The sequence below is a fragment of the Erithacus rubecula genome (assembly GCF_903797595.1).
Source record: "Erithacus rubecula genome assembly, chromosome: 3".
Taxonomy (NCBI): domain Eukaryota; kingdom Metazoa; phylum Chordata; class Aves; order Passeriformes; family Muscicapidae; genus Erithacus; species Erithacus rubecula.
In genome coordinates, this window is record NC_136689.1 from 19,557,578 (window position 1) to 19,581,473 (window position 23,896).

At 39.5% G+C, this 23,896-nt stretch overlaps 1 protein-coding gene across 1 annotated transcript in view; it reads left to right on the forward strand.

Moving 5' to 3' along the window:
- Positions 1–19,523: 19,523 nt before the first annotated feature.
- The window catches only part of ST8SIA6 (ST8 alpha-N-acetyl-neuraminide alpha-2,8-sialyltransferase 6), a 53,133-nt gene continuing 48,760 nt past the window's right edge, over positions 19,524–23,896 (forward strand). Inside the window, exon 1 of the mRNA XM_079299841.1 lies at positions 19,524–19,673. Within this exon, the coding sequence (XP_079155967.1) occupies positions 19,666–19,673 (8 nt within the window). The 5' untranslated portion in view covers positions 19,524–19,665. The remainder of the gene's footprint in view (positions 19,674–23,896) is intronic.

Sequence of the window (23,896 nt, forward strand, 5' to 3'; positions counted from 1 at the left end):
GTCACAGAATATTTGTGTTACATATGTTCAGACTAGCAGTTGTATGTGTTCAACATTCTTTCAGTACTGTTTTACAAACTCTGAGGAACATATTGGCAGTTTTGGGAATTATATCTCCATTAGCAAACAGAGTATTGTGATGAAATATGAGAAAATAAGATTAGATTAAGTTCTGTATCTCTTTTTACTGTCAGGGCAGCTCACTAAAGACCGTAGCTATCAATTAATTGAAAATGCATTGGATACTTAAGGGTGTGATTTTGAAATCTTTGATCAGATGAGTGTATCCCCTAGATAGTATTCCTTCTAAAATGAATACTTGCACTATAGAAATGCATTATATTTGTTTTCATTGGAGCCTAAGGATATTATCATATGCTAATCAATCACCTATTTTTATATCACATATTCTTATCACATATATTGTTTATTTCACATATTCATGTGAAATGAAAAAAATACAACACTGTTGGCTACAATCTTGGGTTGCACTTCCATAGAGCAACAATGTACAAGGTAATGACACAATTTAAAAATGGATTTACAGCTACTAAACAACCTTGCTAAGTAATAAATTAATAAAAGTCAAGCTAAAAATTACTTCACATTCAGTGTTTCATTGACCAGAGAGATTGCCATGTAGATTAGTTTGCATGGCATTTACCTAAAAAAAGTAAGCAACCTGTTCTTTTCTTCCTCCTGCTTTTTGACTGAAACCTTTCATTGAAGACTCCTTTTCACAGGATCAGTAAGGTTGGAAAAGACCTCCAAGGTCTCCAAGTCCAACCTTTGACTGCACACCACCACAACTAGACTATAGCACTAAGTGCAATGTCCTGCTGCTTCTGGGATGCTGCCAGGGATGGTGACTCCACCACCTCCATGGGGAGCCAGTTCCCATGCCTGACCAGCCTTTCCATGGAGAAATTCTTCCTGATGTCCAGCCTGAACCCCCCCTAGCACAGTTTGAGGCCTTTTCTTCTTGTCTGGTTGCTGGTTGTTCTATTAACATATCTTCTGAAACATAATGAGAATTGCAGGTTAAATCTTCTTGCTATTGACTTCAGATGAGCTAGGATTTTATCCTAGGTAGCTTATTTAAATTTCAATAAACCATCTTGAAACATTTAATTAACCTGTTAAATGGACATTGAAACTTAAGTATGATTTTCATATGGTGCTCTCTTTCCAACTTCTTTTTTACATCTGTCTTTTTTTGTCTTCCTCTCTGCAATATTCCTAATTTTCTAAACCATTTAAATCCTCCTGCTTACGTAAGATTAGGAATGTATTCAAACATCAGCATCTCTAGTGTTTTCATGTAATCTTTAACAAATTGTCCTTTCTTATTTTCTTACTTGTTCTGTATAGGCCTTCTGAAATTAATTCATATAGAGTATGGCTTTATGAAACTTTTTGTACATAGAAACAGGGACAGTCATTTTAATCAGGTGGCATTTCCTACTATTGGTAGAAACAGAAACCATCTTTTGTATAAATTCCACCTGAAAGCAGCTGGATTTCTTGAGGTTCTCCCCAGCACTCACATACTGTGAAAAGCTGTTTTGGGGCTGTTTGAGTTGTTTCACAGCTCAGCCCAGAATGCTTGGAGGTCAGATCCTGCCTTCAGGGCGTGGGCAGCAGAAGGGAATACAGTGCTGAGATACTGCATCTTCTACATTATCTGCCAAGGGTCACTGGTGAGCAGCAATTGATAGATGTCATTTCTCCCAGCCCACAGGGTGTGAGGAGAGGGGAAGGTCAGTGTGCTCTCATGTACCATCTGCTGAGGGAGGTCAGGAGAGCAGCTGGGAGGATCTCTGTGCACAAAGGGTGTGTTGCAGGAAGGGCTTTCCCACTCCACTCAGCTGTGCTTTGCCATCTCTTAGCCTTGAGATACACAGGTCTGCCAGGATGGGCATGGCACACCAGTCTCAACAGCACAGTTCAACATAAACTGCCTTGGAGAAATGCTGCAGGGTGCAGTTTCTAATTCCCATTGAACACAGCATTTAGCCAGACTTATGATCATGGATAGATTGCAAGGCTAGTTAATAGGGAGATGCATAGAGACCTTTTCTGTGACCAGATGGAAATATGTACATTTAAAATCTAAGTCTAGCTACTGCTCTGACTGTGGTACTCTAAGTCTTCACAGTAGCTTACTTCAGTGGATATTTGTATATGTGTATGATTACTAAATAAACCAGAATGAAACCAATTTATGATTTTAAATTAGTTTAAATCACATTAACAGTTTTTGCATTGAGCTCTTGCTTAATCTGCCCTAGAAAGAAAAAAAGAAAGGAAGGTTAATACAAATAAATGATGTGCATTAGGCAGTAGGGCTTCATAAATCAAAATTTTCAGGCAGGCAAACTGGCTGCAGTTCATAAAGGATTTTTAAATCTGATTTTTTGAACAAAAAAGGTGAAAGCTGAAAACCAAAGTTTATTTAATAATGTATATTTTAAAATGTGCTGAGGCTTACTGTATTATTTACTGTCAGTTTACAATTGAAATTCATGCTGAACCTACAGTTTTTATAGATGATTAACTGTTGCCCATTAAAATGTTTCATTCTGCGTTTGTTCTGTGTTTGAAAAACAAACTCCTGCTTTTCTGCAGAGCCCTGTGTTCTCCTGCTCAAGTGAGTGGCAGTATTGTTTCTGCCTGTGGTGCTGTGCCAGGCTGCTAAGGTGGCAGGTTTCATTTTCCAGGGGTGGCTCCCAGGAGGGCACAGCTCCTCAGCGGGTCCTGTCGGTGCCACCGGTGCCACCCTGGGCTCTGGAGCACCTGCAGAAGGACTGACAGCTCTGCAGATGTGCCCAGCTGCTCGTCCCTGTGACTTCCCAGATGGAGGAGAGCTGTCTGGTGAGCTCCTAGGTCACAAAAGAAATCTGACAAGTGAGCTGGGAGCTGTCCTGAGAGAGCTGAGTGCTGGGTGACTCCATCCCTCTCTAGAAAGTTGCTGTCAGCTTCATCCCTGCAGCTGGTGGTGGCTGGTGATGTACAGAACTTTCTGTGTCAGAAAACACCTGAAACATGTTGTCTTTTCATTCATACTGCTCCTGCCTCTCTCTCTGTTTGGTCTTGAATGTATTTGAATGTCCTTTCAGTTTACAGCTTTGTAAAAGTGTAAGTGCAGAAGAATGTGTCCAAGTGTATAGAATGTATATGTATAGAATTGTACTTAAAGTTTCTTAATAATGTAAATGCATTTCAACTACTTATTATTGTTACTTCTTCTGAAACTTGTTATCACATGGACAAGAAAGCAACACAATATGATACTTCTAATAACTTATTTATTTGCAAAAATTATAATATTTTTGAGATATAGATTCAGTTATTTGTTTTAGAGATTGTTAATACTGTAGTATTGTAAAAAAAATTCATCTATTAAAAGACCTATTTTAAACTTTGCTCTAGTTGATGTATATATATTTTTTTTTTTTAGTATGTAGAAGTCAGTTCATATAAGCATTCAGCATATTACACCAGATTGGTATCTGTTTACAAATGCTATACTTTTTTATTTAGAAATATTTCACAAATTATTCTTGAGGTCCCCTGTAACATACTTATTCTTACCCAGACAGCCTTTTCATATTCATTAAAATATATTCCGTAAAAAACAAGTAGGTTTGAGTAGCAATAATACTGGTTTATCAAAAAAGAGCAGAAAACACCAGGCATTATGGAGAATGTCAGCATGTGTGGAAAAAAAATTGCATTACAGTGATCCTGAAATAGATGTTCCATAATAGATGTTTCAGTGTTTTGGAACAGGACTTTTTTGTGGTATTAACCTTTGAGAGGGGTGGAGGCAGAGCACATCCTCTGGCTGTCCTTTGCTATGTGACTAACAATGACACTGCAGCTGTGAGGGTTTTGTTGCCATGACAGTATGAGGAAGCAGTCTGTGAGCATTCACACCTACTTCTTTTGAATTAGGAATCAAGTGGTTGTAACCCTAAGGGCTTAACTGCATATAAAGCTTAAATCCTGTTAGTCAGATATATTATAATGGAGATGCAGATCTCCTAATCTGAAAGTCACAGAAATGGTCTGATCTAAATTTGCAGGACAGGATTAATGTGTCCTGGCCCACTACCAAGGTTAAGCCTTTCAGATTTCTGTAGAACCTAGTGGAAGAATATCTCTGATCTCAACAGGAGTGTGATGGGACATAGATATTAATGTATTCTGTTCTGTGTAATTCTGGATTTACCAGGGAAAGAGTGAGCTGTAGCCTTCCTGTTAGTCTGGGAGAGAGGCTGTGCTTGTTGTGCATGAGCTGTTGCAGGTGGCACACTTCCTCCAGCTTTGCAGGGTGCCCAGCACTGCTCCCTGCAGAATGCTCCAGAGCACCTGGAAAACTCCAGTAGCACACCACTATTACATTATACTGATTTGAATTCAGCAGAGTTGTGGCAACTCCCTTCACACATCTATATAAGTATCCTTAATTTCTGGCATTAATCTAGCCCAATGAGACATCCCATTAAAAATAGGCGGGATATATCATCCCTTAGACATTCCTAGCTTGAAGTGCTGCTGTCACTGAACAACTTTGATTTTCATGTATTATCTCTTGGTGGTTTGTTCTCATAACACATTCATAAAATGGCACTTTGCCTGCCCTTAAGTGGCTGTTCCAGATTTGGTAGAACAAACTGCAAATGACAAGCAAGAGTGGTGTCCTTCTCCACACACCAAACACCCTCCAGGATCTTGGAGAATCCCAAATCCTGGGTGTGTAATAACATTTGCATGCCTTTTAATTTATCATGTATGAAGCTGAATAGTACAATATAGACCTTCAATTCATTAAAAAAAAGAGACAAATTTTGTTACCAAAGACAGCAAATTATATTTTATTCTGTTAATTAAGCCTGGGGAGACAATTGAGACTCATTCAGTGACAAAACAGAAACAGTATTGTGGATCTTGCAGCCGACACTTGCTGCTAACTGAAAGAAAGTATTTAACGTTACTTCTGTTTTAATTCAAAGTGAAGTGATAATACTGAGAGTAAAAGAATTGAATTCTTTACAGAAGAAGTCTTTTACAGTGATCATCCCTAACTGGGGCTTAATTATTTAACCTTCCAATCTCTACATTATATCCAGCCAACTCTTAACAAAAGAGTTCTGTCTCTAGGGAAAAAGCAAACCTGGAAACAATTCCTCCAGTGATTGTTAAATAGAAAATATATTTTAGACTTCATGAGATATAAACACCTTTGAACATTTTCATACCTTGAGAAATATTTTTTAAAATAATTTTAAGATGTAGTTAGTTAGTTAGTTAGTTAGTTAGTTAGTTAGTTCTTTGTTCTTACTACAATAATAAAATGCTTGAAAAGGTGTTAGAAATGTAGAGAACAATGTCCACATACTAAATATGCTGGTATTGGATCTTTAAAAAGATAATCATGTCTCAGGTTTACCAGGAAGAAAGCAGAGGCACAAAATAACTGCTTAAAGGAAAGAGTAGCTGAGATATCACACAGCTGCATGTTCAGCTCCATTTGATCCATTGGCAGTGTGCACTGCTGTCTATTATAAATATTGCTGTTGTTCATACTTGCTACAGGAGTTTTTGGATTTCTTTAAATCAATAGATGTAAGTAGTTACTGGTGGTAGAAATGTGTTGATGTTATGTGCAACTTGAGTAGGAAAAAAGAAGAAAGAGGGCATGGTATTTCTGTTTATCAATGTTTTTAAATTGAAAGACTGTCCTAAGAGCCATGTTAGGCAGTGTTGCCATCATGTTTTTATTTTGCCATAAAACCAAATATAAGCTACTTTTTAGATGCCTATTTTCTCACAATTCCTTTGCTGTGTAAAAATAAGTGTATGGTCTTGATGATTTTCTCAGTTGTCTCAGGGCTCTGCTATTTTACAAGTCAGCAGTAGTCTGCAACTGGAAAAAGACTTCATTGTGGTATTTCTGAATTGGTGCAATGGCTGCAGTCTTTAGGAATAACTTTATCCTCCCAAAAATTGCAGGATGAAGATTAAATATTCTATACTAATATCTTTTAGGAATGCTTTTGCCTCCTAAAAATATCTATTATGTGTGAATGGGTCTGTGCCCTATGTTTGTTTGTTTAGTTGTTTGTTTGTTTCCACCTGTATAGTTACTTAAAAACTAATTACACTCTTGCCTTCTGAATATGAAGTCAATGGACTTTTGTGGTTTCAGATACTTGAGTTTGTGGCAAATCTGTAGTCAACTTCCTTGATCATTATCTTCAACTCTAAACTGCAAATATTTGTGGGAAATACACAGTGACATCACCTTCTGTCTGAAGTATTATATTTCAGAATATCATTCTGAAGGCATTTAATATTTAAACTTGCTTCTCTTTTAGTTCTGCTTCTTTCTGATCTGTGCAGGATGCTGACAGAGAGGGAACAATCATGATATCTTCTGTAAATAATGTCAGGTTATTGTTCTCTTTGCACTCCCCTGGCTCATTTGAACACTTGCTACAATCCTTGAGCTGTTAGACAGCAATAAATTGGAGGTAACTCCATCACCTTCCTGTGGTCTGTAAAGCATTCAGGGTTAGGCTATGCAGAGGACAGAAAGTGAGCAGAGAACAATGGAACTAACACTGTGTGCTAGGTGAAGAGTGAGAGGCTTTGGCCACATGCCATGTGTAGTATGTAGGATGAATGTTTGGGGAACTGAAAAGGAGACTGTGGCTCTGAGTCACTAACTCCTGGATGGCTGCTGTGCTTGTGACTGGAACAAACTCACTCTTTAGCCTTTGGTATTGAGGAGACACATGAGACATGCTTCACTGATGAGAGGTACCATTTATATATCTGCTCTTGGTTTTCAGTTCTGGGCACACTCTGTGCCTGCCATTTGCATGGTTCTACATGTTAAAAGAATTAACACCTTCCACCAGTGTTTTAATGGAGTTTAATTCTGAGATGTCAAGAGCTTCTTGGAAGAAATAACACCTTGGACTGATCTGATTCCATCTTGAGAGCACAAATGTTTCAAGGAGCAGAAGTAAATCTATTAAGGGTTTTGGGTGTCCTTCATAAATAGTTCTGGCAGTTCATTCAGTCCAGTCTCCCATCTTTCTGATGTCATCTTCTCCAGCATAGCCTGTATCTTCTAATTTATTCTGCACTATGGAATCTCATTACACAAAATAAAATATGTATGAAAGAGAAATAGGAGGTATGTAGCTGAGGCAGCATACTGAAAATCTGAGACCTCTCCTTCCTTACTGCAGTCTTTTGTGACAGCTGTGGAAGGAATATCAGACCAATGATTCTGAGGAATTACAAAACTGCTGGTCACCAATAGTGTCTAAAAGTTTCCTGACTGAAACTGTTTGAGAGGAGTTTGCTCAGGGATGTATTTCTTGTAAGTGCTTGCTGAGAATTTCAGTCACAAGCCCTTTTTCCCAAGGCAATCTTTTTACTTTAAGATGATTGTGTGTACTTCACTTCAAAGGTGATGCTTAAACCTTCAATGTATCTTGTGCTAGTGCCAAGATTTCTACCTTTTAAAGGCTTTAACCTTTCTGTGATTCAGTTATACTCACATTATGGGCCCGTAGTGTCACTCCAGTGATGATCTTTCTTCATTGTGTATTTCTTATTTCCGTGAGACTGATGTATCTAAAATTATTCACAGCCCAAGAAGAATTACCTAGTATTTCTTCTGATTATTACCCTGTATTTCTGGATTGTAAGTATGGAGGTTTTTTGATCAAGGCATGCTTTGTTTCAAAGCTGTGAGATATACAACAAACCTTAAGTTGGAGGAAGGGATTGAATTACTTCATTATTTACTAGAACCTCTGAGACTGAAACAGGTGCATATTGAATGAGATAATGAGATGTGTTTAAAGTCAGCCACAGACAAGCTGTTTTTCAGTACATCTCTCTGAGAAACCACAGGTAGAGAATTACTCATCTCATGATGATGGCTGCTGCCCCGAGCTCTAACCAGTGTCATCCTGTACAGCTCCTCTCCAGTGAGAAACTGAGAAATAATTACCATGCAACTACCCTGAGCTCTAAAGAGCTGCTATTCTTTAGGTACACTACTTACAGAGAGGTTTCATCTGCAAATAATACCTCTTGAGACTGTGTGCAGGCAGGATGTGATAATTTACAAAAGCCCTTAAGAGATTGCATTTTGAAATGTCACAGCTGGGTAGGCTTGCAGTTCACAGTAGGTTTGGAGATACAGATCCTGGGGCCAGATCCTTTGCTGCCATGCCTCAGTGGAATCGTGCTGACTTACCCAATTTTAAAGACTTGACTTTTAAAAGAGCTTTTCTAAGAGTAGTTCAAAATTTGAATAGGTAGTACGTGTGTAAATGGTGATATTTTTCTTTTTCTAATTTAAAATAATTTTAATTTATTTAACAAATTTCTTTAACAAAGCTGGAAAGAGTGAAGGATTTTCTTCTGAACTAGTTTTAAAATAAACAATTCTCTGAATATTCTAATAATGTGAAAATTCATTTTGGACAGAAAATTGTATTATTTTCCTAGAAAGTTCTTGGCTAGCACAACCTCCTGAGACTGGGGGTAGGGATATAAGGAGAAGGGTGAAAGAGGTGAATGAAAAGCCACATTGCCTCCCCTGCTGGGAGCCGCCAGTGGAGACTCCCACACCAGGACAGCCAAGGAAGCAGAGTGGCCACAGGGAGACAGGGACACTTGTAATGATGGTCATAAAATCTAGAGAAAAGATTTCCTGAGTCTTCTGCCTGGCAAACAAAATGAAGTCATGCTGCTGGAGGACAAGGGGGTGAAGGATGAATTAATCCCCAGTTTGGGAAGAGTACAGTCTAATTCAATGAGATTTCATTGTATTAATTTTACTTCACTCTGTCACTGACAGAGTAATCTTTTGTTCTGAATTAATCTGTTTCCTTCCAATAAAAAGCAATGTGATGGAAACTTCTATCTTGTCATGCATCTATTTTCTTTCCTGGTGCATTTGACTTGGAATTTGGAGAACAGTGGCAGGAACTGGGGAATGGGGAACCAACTAACTTCTTCCTGAATTTTTACTGCAAAGGAGTGTTTGGCTTGTTCTGTGCATCAGGAAATTAACCCTGATCCACCTGTACTGATAAAATTCTCTAGGGTCCATCTGAAATACCTGCACAGCCACTCCCCTGAAGCCTTTCAGTAACCCTGGAGTTTCATTAGAATCCTGCTATTTGAGTTTCACCTCTGCCAAGGATTTGGCTTCAGACTCTGGTAGCTTCCAACACCTTCTGATGCAGGGGAGAACTTTGAAAGGAACCAACCACTGCCATCAGTTTGGACTCCTGCAGTGGTTCACGCTTTCAGTCTGGAGTGTAGAGTTAAAATAATCCCTCTTCTAACAGTTCACCCATCTCATTTTTACCACTATGCCCTCTGGTAAGGATGACTGACTAAAATAAACATATTTTGTTCTCAGAAGCTTAGAAAGAGGGTTAATGTTGTGACAGACAAGAAACTGGCTGAGAAGACAAAGGATGAAGTGATTATGAGAATGGTTTAGAAAGTAGGAACATGGGATTTAACAAAAGTGCACAGTAAAAACAAGCTAGTTCCAAAGTATAAATGCTGCTCTTGCATGTCTGAGGTAAACAAAGAAGGTTTCCATGTTTCCCAGATTTTTTTTTCTGACACCTAAAGTGGACCAGATGGTCATTTGGTGGGACTTCACATAGTGCAAGAAAGTGAAGTTTCTGGTTTACAGCAAATGATATGTGGCCCACATCATGTGTATTTCTCTTTTCTGTATTGCTTTAAGTTTTCTAAACTGCTTCTCTCTAGATCATTCTTTGGAAATCTGAAAGAAATCAGTGCCTCTCATTTCATTGTACTTTGTCTTACTTGGTTTAAGGCTATAGCAAATACAATTTTTCCTCTCTGTTATATGTGAGTCCCTTCTGAAACAGAAAACATTATATTGTCTTCAAAAAGGATTGATGCTGCTTATTGGACATAAAACTAAAGGGGATTCTGAAAACAATTATAGTAATACAGTATCTGCAGACAAATGGTTTTTCTGACACAAAAAACCCAAAAAGAGTTATTGCTGTAAGTGTCAATTAATGCTTTTAAAATGCTTTAATTGCATGGTATCTATTTCAGACTCTTGAAATGCAGAGGTAATTTGGGCTAAAAGAAGATATGATTCACAGTCAATATGTAACTGTGACTTGACAAGGGGCTTAATAGCTGCCTGAGGCAGATCAGAATGTGTGATAATGAGAATCTAACAGAAAAACACATCATGGAAGTGAACTTCAGAATTTCCCTGGGTAAATGGTGTCAGTGACTAGCTGGTCTTGCTCCTTCTACGAGGCAGAAAAGCAGAAGTGCTCAGTCTTGACAGCAGTGACTGCTGCAACCTTGGAGTTAGGCACAAAGTACTAATTTTTGAAGTAAATATGTGCATTCCTTCATAGTCATATTCACATATATAATTACATACATGCATATATAAAACCTTTTTTTAAAATGCAGTTTAGTGAAATGCATTTCAGCATGACAGAGAAGTGGGATCATGAAAAAGTCTTCAATTTACTGTGCTCCATTGTTCATTCATGTCCCTTGCCAAATCCTTTCTGGGAAACTGTAAAAAGAAAATTATTTGCTGGCTCAGGTTTGGACTTAACTCTGTTCCTTTCATTGCTACTGTACTCTTCTCTGCAGGGGATCTTTTACATTTTCTTAATTGCAGAGAGAGGTCTTGGTGTTGGCAGTGGTTGCACTGAGAGATGGGTTTTAATGAAGTGCAGTCCACTTACTGCACTGGAACTTTGGCACCTGCAAGCTGAATGATAGCATCCTGTCAAGTTGATGTTGATGACTTTGTCACCAAGGGGACAGATTTATTTGCACCCATGCATTTTATAGCAAGATTGGGCTTTAAAAATGTTTTGTCATGTTGCTTTATGACTACATGTATTTTTCTGTTTGAGAATATTGCTACATGGAAGTAAAATAAAGGAGAGGGTATTGGCTGGACATTAAGGTGAGATTCCCTTCAAGTATCTTTAGACTTTTATGTTTGCAGCCAGGGCAGGTACACAACCTTCCCTTTAGAATCAGGGGAGAGAAATGGGTGGTTCATTTAACCTTTTGTAGACATCAAATTTTAATTGAGATTAACCCCACTCCAGCCTGTTTGGCTATGAATACCATACTGTACCTGGCTCCAGTATTCCTAGAGGCACTGATAAAGGACCCCACACTGTCATAGGCTGCCCCATCAGGAGAACACTGCTTGTATCCCTGCTGCTTGTATCCTTCAGCTTTCATCTGAGAAGCTCTCCAAAACTGATGATTTTCCAGGGCTTGTAAGTCCCACTTGGAGCAAATGGAAAACATTGCTGACTATCTTGAAAGGAAAAACTCAATCCTGTATTTTTCAGGATCTTGTCTATGAGAAACTCTGCACCTCTAAGAGGCTTCCTAAGGAGTCACATGTATGTGACTGTACTTTCAGTTCATGCTTGCTTATGTCCTCTCTCCAATGGCTTTTCAATCCAGCTGTGAATTTCAGCCACATGAAAAAGAGAAAATAATGATCCAAAGACACTGTATTCCTAAATTATTTTTTAAATGGGTGCTTTAATACAGAGGAAAAAGCCAAGTGAATGTTCCCATTAAAGAAAGGCAGCACCATCAGCTGTTCGTGGACTTGCCCCTGGCTAAACTGGGGTACACACACACTGTCTGCCCTCCCACCCCAACAAGCTCTGGACAAACCTCTGCACTCTGCCCTTTCTCTAGCTGCTACTTAGGGCATGCAATAGGAAGCAAGGATTTCAGAAATGCAAGAGCAGAATCCCGGGTTGCTGAGAGAGAAAGGCATTAGGAAGCTGCTGGGTCTGTGATGAAATGCTGAGTAGATAAAGATCCATAGGAATCCAGGCTTAAACTGATTGTTCTGCACATGTCATTTCTAATCACTTGTAACATTGTAAATACTGTTCGCTTCTAGAGGTCAAAGAAGGATCAGGAGAATTTGAGGGAATAAAATGTACATACTCCTCAGAAACTGGAGCAAACAGCTGACTTGCCTTCACCTGAGCATCACTTCTTGCAATCCCCAGTGTCCTGCTATGAAATCCTCTTAGGATCCCTCTGAAACACAAGTGGAAAGAAAAGTACACTCTGTCTGCACTTCTATTTAGCTAACAGAAAAGAGGTAATCTCTGCTGCCTGGGTATTGTCCAAATGTTATAATTAATGAGTCTACTTCAACATCTTAATGAGAGAAAAAGGTATAGAAAGGCAGTTCCTTTGAGCAATTTATTACAGAATAAGGGAAAGCTCGACAGTGGAAATTCTGCAAGCCACAAAACACAAATTCAGTGTGGAATCCAGGCTGAAACATCCATAAGAAAGGAAGAAAAACTGTGTTTCCTCACTTGTCTGGTTACAACCAAGCTAAACAACTGCTTAAAACTGGCATGTGCCTGTCACTTTTGTGTCTTATGACTTAGACCTTCTCATCCTTTGAGCTTGTCTTGGGTATTCAGAGCATCTCCTGGGCCTTGTGATGTTCTGCCTGTTTTCCCTGCACTGCTCTGCTCTGCTCAGTCCTGAATCTCTGACCTGTCTTATTGAGCAACTTCTTGGCCCTTCAGCTGGAGACTCCATGACCCAGGAGTTAGCATAAATAAGTTAATTTCATGCCATATTGAACACTGTGCATAAAACACAAGACTTTTACTACACTTTTAATGGTAATGGTATGTTTTTTTATTTTGTTTTTATCCTTTGTTTGCTTCCTTGGAATTAAACTTTTTGTGTGCCCCTTCTAGACCTTTATTGTGTCCATAATTCTTTTTATTTGTGCATTTTCTTTCTGTCTTTATGGACTCTTACTTTTTAACAAGCCTGGATGTTTGATCTGTTTTCCACCTTAGAACAGACGCAGTAGTCTATTCCCTAAAAGTGAATGTTCAAGATGTTATTTCCCTTTTCTTTGGAGCTGTAGAACACCCACCATGGCAGCCATTCTGTGTGTCTGTGCTCAACAGAATGAGGTTTTGTCTTTGAGATCGCAGATTAGTTCAAAAGCCAATATTGAGCTGACACAAACTTTAATAGGGTGATGTTCTGCTCACATCATTCTCTTTTGAGAAATTCTTTTTCACTGTGTAGACTGTGAATGAGTCGTTGTTTTTTAACAGGCACATTAAATCCCACTCTGAATGCTCTTACCAAATGTTTTCCCCTGGAAAAAGTTCTGGCCAAAGTCTGACTGCTGAAAATACACATGGTGTTTCAGAGGGCTGCAGGTGTACATCAATTCCAACCACAATTTTCAGTCTTTGGCCAGTAGAAATCCAGAAACTCCCTAATTTTTCTCTGTCCTTCATTGGCTAAGGGTTTAGTTACTCTCTATTCTGTTAAACTGTTTTCTGCTCCTTCTAACTCTTAAAATCATATCTGGTTCTCTTTTGCTGGTACTAAATAATCTGTCTTCTCACAGGTTTAAATCCAGACTGTTGATTGGATTTTTCTCCTTGATTTTGACATCTGATTCCCACTGCAATTTGTTCTGACAGTGATTATAATACCAGTATTTTATGTATTTTGAGTTAAGACAAGATCTGCTATACATGGCTCAGAATTTCTTCCCCTCTGATCAGTTTCTCTCATAAAGCTGCTTTCTTTCTCCTAGAGGTGATATGCCCCTTCAGTATCTTTTGTGCTGCCTCATCACTGGCTCAAACTTCAGCATTTCCCTATGCAAACCTTGATTACATGAAAATCTAATGAGTGTCTCCTAGCAATAATTTTAAAAATACCCACTTGAGGTCCATCTTTCTTTCATGCTGTCTTCCCAGAAAACATAATGGTCACTTGAACTTTTTCCCCTTGCCTGATACATTTCTGGAAAATGTCACATTTCTTGCAGTTTTAACCTCATGCCTCTCCATGAAACACTATATTCACTACTCTTTCTGCTTCTAAAACCTTCTCTCTGTCTTTGAATCTACTTTTTCTTATTCTCTTGCTCCTTGCATCAAGGAGTATTCTTTGGCTTGGGAGTTTTTTCAGAATTCAGAATTACAGCTTTTAAGCACAGTGAGTCATTACTACAACAAAAGGTAAAGAGAAACACAATGTGAATAAATAGTACATTAGGGAAGCAGACAAATGTATGTAGCCCACTCTAAGCTTGCCTGCTGACAGCTAACTCTGACAGGATTGCTCCAAACCAGCACATTTCAGTCTCTGTTATGACCTCCTGTCCCCACATGCAGTCTGTGATTACCTGCCCTTGAGAAAAAATACTCACTTGGTCAGAAAGTCAGAAACATGTTAAAGAAATATTCTGGACACTGAAGAAAAACTTCGTCCTCTGAGGAAGGGAAGGTATAGATAATTATTTCAGCTATTGGCAGAGTTACAGACAGTTTTAAAATACGAAACATCTCTCATCTGTTTGTAAAAATACTAGCTGGATGGAAAAAAAGATAAAAGGCTAACATCAAGCTGTGACTGTGAAGAGGATCTGTGCTTCTGGAGACTGGTGCTTCCTAAATTATGGAGGATTGATATGTCTGAAAGACACAGTTAAACCCCACGAATCACATTAATTAAAGAACTACCTTAAAAGCTGATCCCAAAAAGCACTGTTCTGCATTTGCAGTATGAGCCATAATCATGACTAGTGTGTTGTTAGCAGCAATAAATATCTCTTGGGATGGTTGTTATTGACAACCTTGAGACAGCAGAGATGAAAGAGACAAAGGTTTATGGTCCCAGGTAAGAGTCACAGCTATTTTGAAAGATGAACCTCATTCAGCAACAGAGACAAGGACTTACCAAAAGCTCTGCAGGCATAACTAACAGCAGGAGGTGAAGCAATTTAATGATGTGAAAGGCAGCTTCTACAGGTGAAATATGGAGAATAACAGGTCTGGGAGAAGGGATTCTTCACTTTTTAAAAAATTATTTATTTTTTTCAATAGCTGAAAACAATAGCAACAGCAGCTGGAAGTACCTGAGAGTGAGTGACAGTGAAGGAGCCATGAAGAACCACAAATGACAGTAAATAAGAAAAGTGACTTGAAAAGGCTCTAGGCCCCTAGGGGCTCTAAGAATAGTGAATTTGGACAACAAAAGCAAGAGTGCACTTTGAAAGAAAACACGAATGTGCTCTTCCTCCTGGCCGCATCTGAACCCTTTCTCAACTTAGAGATCAATGCAGAAGAAAAGATGTGCTGAATCTTTCAACTGGCTGTGCTTTTCTGTAATAAAACCTGAACAAACAAGTCTTGTTTACCAGCCTTCTGTGAAGCCACATTTTTCAATCAGGAAATCTTCTCATGTACCATTCTCCAGTCTGCTGAAGCAGGAGGTTAGGTCTTCCCTTGACATGGACAAAGCAGCACTAATTTCCATTGGAGAGTCTCTAGCAGCTCACTTCAAAAGTGAACTTTGTAATGAAAACAATGTTTATTTTTTGAGTATGAGAAATAAAATTTTTTCCCATCAACCCAAGAGTTCAGTGAAAAACAGGTGCCACAATTCTGTGAAGTTGACAACAGCTTTTGATAGTGTCTGAGTATGAAGACACTGCAAATAGACCTGGATTTGAGTCATAAGCTTTTTCCTCTTGGATAAAACAACTTCACATCTGTATTGTCCTGCTTGTTTAGATGCTTCACTTTTAAAACTGGTTTTTGTCAAGGCAGATAATATGCTAGGTGCCTTGTAAAGTACCTACAAACAACTTTCTTAGTCAAGGACGGATTCTTCACTTTTTTTCTGCCACTGGGATTCTCAGAAGCAGCTTGGGTCAAAGAACTGAAGGTCAGGGAATTTTGTTCTGACTCAATTTATGTACTTTTACAATGTTTCCTGTTTAGTGAATTACTTATTATTGTCTTCATATCATTATGTTGTTTTAGCACCTCCCTAACTGGAGACTATTTTGAGGGGCAGCAGCTGCAAAGAATCTGGCAGGAGCATATCTCACCTGACAGCAGAACTCCCTTCTCATTGTAGTAACCCCAGCTTGCTCACATCTGAAAACCCTGTCTTCATTCATGAAAAAAACCCCATTTAATAATACCTGCTGTCACTGAGAGCCCCTCTCAGTGCAGACACTGGCCAAGACATGAACAGTCTTTCTGATACTTCCCTCCTATGTCTGAATAAAATTTCATGGAAAATTAAATATGAGAGTAGAGCTTGCCAGTGACTGTGAGGTGAATGATAGGTCTGCTCTCTGCTCCCCAGTACATTCAGTGTTCATAGCACTGAGTTTGGCAGAGCTGCTGGGTTTGCTCATTTCCTTTACTCTGAGCCAAGATTCCCAGTAGCGTCAGGACAATTTTAGAAGCAAGATACACTCAACTGAACTTAATCTATGAAGAGATGAACAGGTGCTTATAGCTGAGCTGTCAAGTCCATATATTACCTTGATGGGTTTTTCTGTCTGAAGTAGAGTCATTTTTGAGTACGGACTTTTGGCCAGTCCTCAGATTTCAGGAAGGAATCTATTCCTGAACTGATTCATTCTGGGGAAAACAAGAATGCAGAGAAGATAGGAACAAGATCTGCAGCATGCAGAGCAATATTCAGGGGTGGAGTAGTGGTGGTGCTGCTGCTGGGGTTGGAGCAACTGCAGGGTCTGTTGTCACATTGTCAGATTTAAAGTCCTTTTCCTCCTGAGGACACTGAGCACTGTTAAACATGGTTTGATATGCCTGGGCCAGGCCCAAATACGTTGCAGTGATTTGGGTCTTCTGTGGGGTGCCAGGGTTATAAGACACCTTTCAAGAATATTGTGCTTCTTTCCTGGTTTCTGCATGTATTGAGGGGTAAGGTACAAACACACTGGAGGTGCCCCCTGCCCTAGAGACTTGCTCATACAGTCCCACCCACCCCACCCCTCTGAACTACCCAGCTTTTGGGCATATCTCTGGGTAATATTCTTTATTATTTGTCTGGCCTTAAAGAAGGCCTGAACCTTTTGCAACAACATGCTGGCTCCTAGCAAAAAGATCAGTTTGGTTTAAAGGGTAGTCACAGGATATTCAAAATCTTCAAAATTCTTGACTACTGTAATCAGCCTGAAGGACAAGGAAGTAATAAAGGAAGGGAGGAAAAAAATAGGAAGTTGTTTCCCCCATATGTTGTTCCTCTGAGAAAAAGAAGGAAAAGCCAAAGGTGTGGTTTTCAATAGTTCCAGTAGATGACTCTCAAAGGTGCCTGCAATACTGAATACATCCACTAGGTTGGTGTCCCGACCAGCAGCACTGCCATAGCATAAACCCAGCCCATGGAACACACCATAAAGAACATGTACTGCAAGAACATGTACTACAGACACGACACCACAAATATGAGAGCAAATAAGTGCACATTTTAACTAGCAACTATTGTTCAACCAGTACAATGAATGTTTATAACAATTTTCTTTTAACACGTTCTGGTTCTTATCTCAACCTTCAGTTCCCCTGTTCAGGTGACAAAAAAGGACTGTCATGGTTTAAAACCCAGCTGGAGACAAAACACCACTCCAGCTCCTCCCTCAATCCCCCTATCCGTGATGCAATGGGGAGGAGAATTGAAGTAAAACTTGTATGTTGACACCAGAACAGTTTAATAATTGAAAACAAACTAGAATAAAATAATAATGGTAAATAATGACAAATAAAAAGGACACAAAGCACTGATGCACATACAATTGCTCATCATGTGCTGACTGATGTCAGACCTCCCTCCCCAAATCCAGATCAGCCATGCTTCCAGGTAACTCCCCCCAGTTTATATACTGGGAATGATGTTCTGTGGTGTGGGATATCTTTTTGGTCAGCTTGGGTCACCTGTCCCATCCATGCTCCCTCCCAGCAGGTTTTTTTAGTGCATCTCTTCACTGGCAGAGCACAAAATAAGGAAAAACCAAAGTCTTTGACTTATAATAAAATGACTTAGCAAAAAAATACATCAGTGTGTCATCAATGTGTCTCATTCTGAGTCCAAAGCACAAAACTGTAACAGCTACCGAGAAGAAATTATTCTAGCTGAAAACAGAGATAGGTGACAGAGTTGTTAAGCAATATCCAGAATTCTTTCTGCCTTATGGGAGATTACTGCTTACTCAATGGATTTTAACTCCTCTGTGCTTTGCTACATTGCATGACTTCAGATTATATTTCAGGGAAGGAACAGAGCTGGTGCATCCACCTGCGTAAAGAAATGATAAGGAAAGGTTATGAGGATTCATGAAGCAAGGAGCTGGAAGCTAGGGAGCTCTGTGAGAAGGACATGGACAGAGCATGGACACCCTGAGATACAATCAGTGAATTTAGTCTACAGATTTTGAAGTTTACAGCCTGCAAGGCTGAAGATGTGGCAGTTGACACGCTCCAATTGAACTGGAAGCATCAGAGACCCCATACTGCTGTCCAGACCAGCAAAGGCATAAATCAGGAATCTGGCATTTGAGTGGGTGCCCATACTGCTGAGTAGTGCCTTGTAATAGGAGCAGGTCTGTGGGGTGAAACTGTTGGTCCTGGGGATCCAAAGTCCACACTGTCCAGGGTGTGGCATGGAGAGGGGTGGAGGAGGCTAGTAAAGCCATTAGTGGTTGGAGCCCACTAGATACAAACCAGCAGCTTGTCTTTTGGTTTAATTTAATCTGAAAGCAAACCATTTTGTGTACCCTGAGACAACTCCACAAAGCAAACAAAAAGAGGATTGATAGGGTGACTGACTTTAAAAACCTTCCCTGAGTGTAATACCCTCTCTATTTCCCTGACAATATATAATAATAACCTAAGTGGAAATCATTCCCATGGGCAGGAAAAAGTTTGACTAAGAGGTGAACGAATACTCATGGGAAAAAAAGCAGTGCATTTTCCAGAGTTCTCTGTTTAGGATGTTGAAGTATTTCTCACACAGATATTAACAGTTTGTAAAATACCATAGACCCACAACTCCAGAAAATGCTGATCACTTGTGCCTGGGTCTCTGGCACCACAGACCTCTGATCCCACTTTGGGGTGATGCTGCACAGCCAGTAACACAAACCTGTTTCTATTTCCTCTGATCATTAATCACTCAGGATTTCATTGGTGCTTAATGCTGATACTTTGGGCTCTCCTACAAAGACTATAAGATTTCGTGTACTTGGAGCCCTTCTGCCTTTCTAAGGCACTTACATTTTCTTTTTCTAGGAATAGCCCTGGTGATAAAATGAGTCACATAACCCTCTGCCAACAGTGAACATGATGACTGACGCTTAAATGGCACCTCTCATGCTAGGAATGTTTAAACCTATGTGTGGAATCCTTTCCTGGCTGCTGGCTGTGCTGTCAATACGATGCCAGAGCCTCTCTACACACACAGAGCAGGAGGTCTCAGTGTGAGGATTCAGCACCCTTGGTTACTGCCTTGGAAAGGATCTGTGTGTGAGGCTCTGACGTGGCTGGCAGGCATAAGTATCACACAGGGAGTTATGGTGCTCCTATGACACGTTGCAGGGAACAGCAATGGAAGGGAACTGTGCAAGTCCTCTAGTGAGTTTCCTGCAGCCATGTCACTCTTCTCATCCCTCCTCATGTGCCAACAGCTTGGTCCTGTAGCACACCAGTGGTCTCCTGAGTGCTGCAGAGATCCAGGCAGTTGAGCATGAAAAGGTAAGTGACATGAGCTTTTATGTTCATTCTGTTCCTACTGACTTAACATAAGCAAGACTTGACTGTGTGTCTTAGAAGCATGAATTAATGTCTCAGGAAGGTAGTGCCTAGCAGCACTAATGTTAGAAAGAAAACTAAGTATCTAATATTGATTGCTTGTGGAACACTGTTCATGCACAGAATTGTAACACAAAAGCATCTGAGGAGCAAACAGCTCAGCTGTTCCTTCAGCCAGCCAGCCAAATACATCTTCAGGTTCTCTACCACAAAGTACCTGACTCAGAGAAACCTGTAAACTCTAAAAACAGAATTAGAAAAGCAAAATTGAACTTCATTTTTCTTTTATGAAACTTGAACTTCTGCAGGGCTGATTCACAAGCTCTTACAAGATAATATTGCAAGTATCAAATAAAAATATACTTCAGTTACGAGGTAAGTCAGTGTTGCTGCAGCCAGAAGCAAGCAAGTGGGAGATTGAAGAGGATGGTGTCATTTGGTGTTGATGGGAGCCTTGGTCTTTTGAAAGCTTGTACACATCTGCCCAGCAACATCAGTAGTTTTCTTTTTAAAGTCAAGCACTGGTTTGCTGAACCTGACTCAAAGATAACTGCAGCTTGTTTCATAAAACTGGAAAATTAATCGGTGTGAAATGTATTGGAAAGCAGAATGGTTATTCATATGCCTCAGCAGTTTCCTTATTAGGTAAAACAAGCTTTTGATTGTTCTCCCAGGGCATACAATACCTCAATATGCTGCAAAATAGGCTGTCAAAAAATGAGCCAGCATGACTTGCATACCTCAGTGACCACTTCTGTGACAAATGACAGATGAATATTTTAAATCCAAGGTCAAAGTCTAATCATCAAAATGGCAAAGGCTCGGTCACTAACTTCTTTAGGTGTACTCTTCACCCTACATACACAGCCTTTCCTGGGCTGACTGGGACCCAGTGTGGTTTGCAGAGAGTGAGGACCACTGGTTGTCCCTGTGATGAGTTCCCTAGACATCTGCAATGTAAATTCTTTGCAGCCAATGCAAAAGAAAGCAGCATGGGATCAAAATCCTTCAATGGAAAAGGAAAGCACCACACATTAAAATAGTGGGATTAGAAGCTCGTAAAACAAAAGGGTGGCTTAGGGTTCCAGATGTGTCATGTTACAAATGGTCTTTTACAGTTGGCTCTACTCCTTGGAATCTCTGAATCATTTCCTACTTGGGCACGTTTGGAAATGTCAGCTTTTTCCAATTCAGTTCTATCTGGTTGCATCAACTGAAAATTCAGAGTGGCTCAGTGACCAAGTGTGGGAAAGACAGTTGCATAGAAGAATATAAATGCATTCATTATCCCAGCAGAATTAATTTCGTTTTAATAGCACTAGAATGATGCTAGAATGAAAATTAAAAGGTAGGTCCTTTAGCAGGAAGAAACTGTTCCTTTTTTGGTCTCAGCAAGTAATGAAAATCACATCCATAATAATAAGATGCAGGAGGTCTGGATGCTCCCTGCCTCTATCCCCAAGGAATGGGGTGATGAAAAATTATGTTGACTTAACCATATGTCCAGAAGGATTAATTTTGATTCTGTAGTCTTGGTATCAGCTGCTACCTCAAAGGAGATGAGTGTGATGGTGATGTTTCCAGGCTACTGGATACTTGCTATCCCTGACCTGAAAAATGACAAGACCTCAGGTTTTGCATGTTTCCAGCCTGCCTACAGGCTACTGCTAGGAGAAAGATTAATAAGAAATGGTGAGACTGTTTTAAATGCACCTTTACCTCTCATCAAGACACAGATTTCTTGGTCCAAGATGTTATTTCATGGTGTGGGTTCATTCAAATAATATCTGGGCTGAGGTTAAATCAGCACCACATAGTGCATACCACAGCAAAATCCCTGTGCAAGCAAGCAGAGCCCCTGTGGCCAACAGTACCTGCACAGGCATCAGACCTTCTGAGCCTCAGTGCTTAACTTATGTGACCATGTTATGTGGGCAATATACAAAATGTGATTTGCTTGATGATTTTGGAGTGCAGACAAGCAATTTTTAAAACCTCGTCAGCCCCTCTGTGGTTTGTGCCCTCCCTGGGGCAGTGCTGCATGCCTGCTCACACCACACAAATCCTCCAGGGTGCTCCCAGGCCACCCCCAGCAGCTGCTGGATGGACTTGGTGTGAGCATCAGCTGGTTTACCACCTCCTGCCTCATCCCCAGAGCAGCTGTGTGGGGCTGATGCTGCTGTGCCATCGACAGGACAGAAGCTTCTCTTTGAGCACTGCCCAAGTGACTGGGATTTTGAGTGTCTGGTTAATGGCACTAGTATAGACTAATGGAAAACCAGCTCGATAGAAATGAGTTGTAATAATCTCCATGTGAATAATTTCTAGTGTTTTGTTAGTATTTTTACATAAATCCAACACCACATTTCTAGAAGATGGGTACATTGTGAGTGGATTTTTTTCACCATACAAAGAGTTTCACTCTGCTGATGTCTGTCTGCATGAGAGTGGAAGGAACTTGGCCACAAAGCAGCATCCATGGACACATAATTTCCAACATGACATTTATACCCTAACCATATTGTGTTTGTAGACATTCATTTGTAAAGATTTTTTTTTCTCTTCCTGAAAAAATTGCATTTTTATGGGTAAAACAATCAGCAAAGGTGCCTAGGGTGCCACTATCCCCTTTAAATTATCAAAAATAAAAAATAAGCTGGAATAATACAAAGCACAGCTCATTTCTGATTGTTATCTATTATTCATATGCCTTGTCAATAGTTCATTAGTTCTGGTCTGTTTTCCCATGTCAAAAATGTTGTTTTTCATGCCTACAGTCATGCAGTAGAAAAAATAGCATGATCAATGACCTCAATACAATGAAAATAACCCATTTAAAATGATCTGTTTGCATATAGTCTAGAAGCTGAAAACTTCACATCCCATTTCTGAACAACACCCAACCCAACAATATCACAGGGAAATGAAATTTATTTTCAAATAGAAATTAATTCTTTCTTACTGTTTTGAGTGAGGTATTTGAATGAATTATTGCAAATAACACTGGCAGAAATTGAGATGAGCTTGCAAACAGCCCATAAAAAAAGAAAAAATAGCTCTTTTCTGATAACATATTTCTCTTCATAGAAATTGCTGCTAGTCCTACCTAACCAGGATCTATCTGTGAGCATTTCTCAAAGTGATGAATGGTGTCTCAGCATTTAATTCTCTCTTTCTGATTATCTGTTATAATGACAGCAGCTTTTATCATATCTCTATTTGTGATGGCCCCTCACTTTCTTTCTTCTTTTGCTACAAAAACTCTCAAAGGAAGCCTTTGTGTGGCAGGAGAACCCAAATTAACATAATAAGCAGCATCTATAAATAGTTGCTTCAAATTAGGCTTCTATAAAACCTTGAAGCAATATTTCTTCATATTTTTTTCCTACTGCTGGTAAAAGATAAAATCTCATATCACATTTTTTCCTTTATGAAACATTAATGTTGTTGCTCTTATTTTGTGTACTTTTCAATGCTTTGATCCCACCACAGGTAAAAGATGACCAGTTCATTGTTCCTGTATGTTGAATTTGTGCAAAAAAGGTCTTGTAGAAATATTGCATGTGGTACTGGCAAATTAATTACCAAGGACAATGCTAAATTACCTGTCTTAAATCCTGATCCTGAAAAACATGGATTTTTTGTAGGCTCTGCTCCTAAATTTTTTCAAACCCTTTGAGAATTGCTTCCAGATGTAAAAAAATTGGAAAGAACTCATAAGCTGAGAAGGATTAAGACAAGTCAATGTCCGGCACAAGGATCACGAGAAAATCTTAAGCACTACTTGTACATCACAATGATCAAGTTGTGAAATTATCAGGTATCCAATGTAAATGAAATAACAGAGTTACTTCTTCTTTTTTTCACATAACTCCCAACCAAAGTGCGAAATTCAATTCCACGTAACAAGGAAGTTCAAGATGAATTTAAACAAATTCCTGGAAGAAAAAATCCTTAGGTTTTTTAAATAGGACAGTCCAGAGATAACCAGTAACTTGGAGATTTCACAGAGCTGAGGGTTTACACTAAGGGAAAACTTACTGGTTGCATCCTTCTCCTTTTGATTTTTTCCTCTCAGACATGGTTGGAGAGAGGCATTGAGGCTGCCCTAAGCACACACAGGGACCTTGAATTATGATCTGGAATGTCTCAGGTGATGCCCAGGC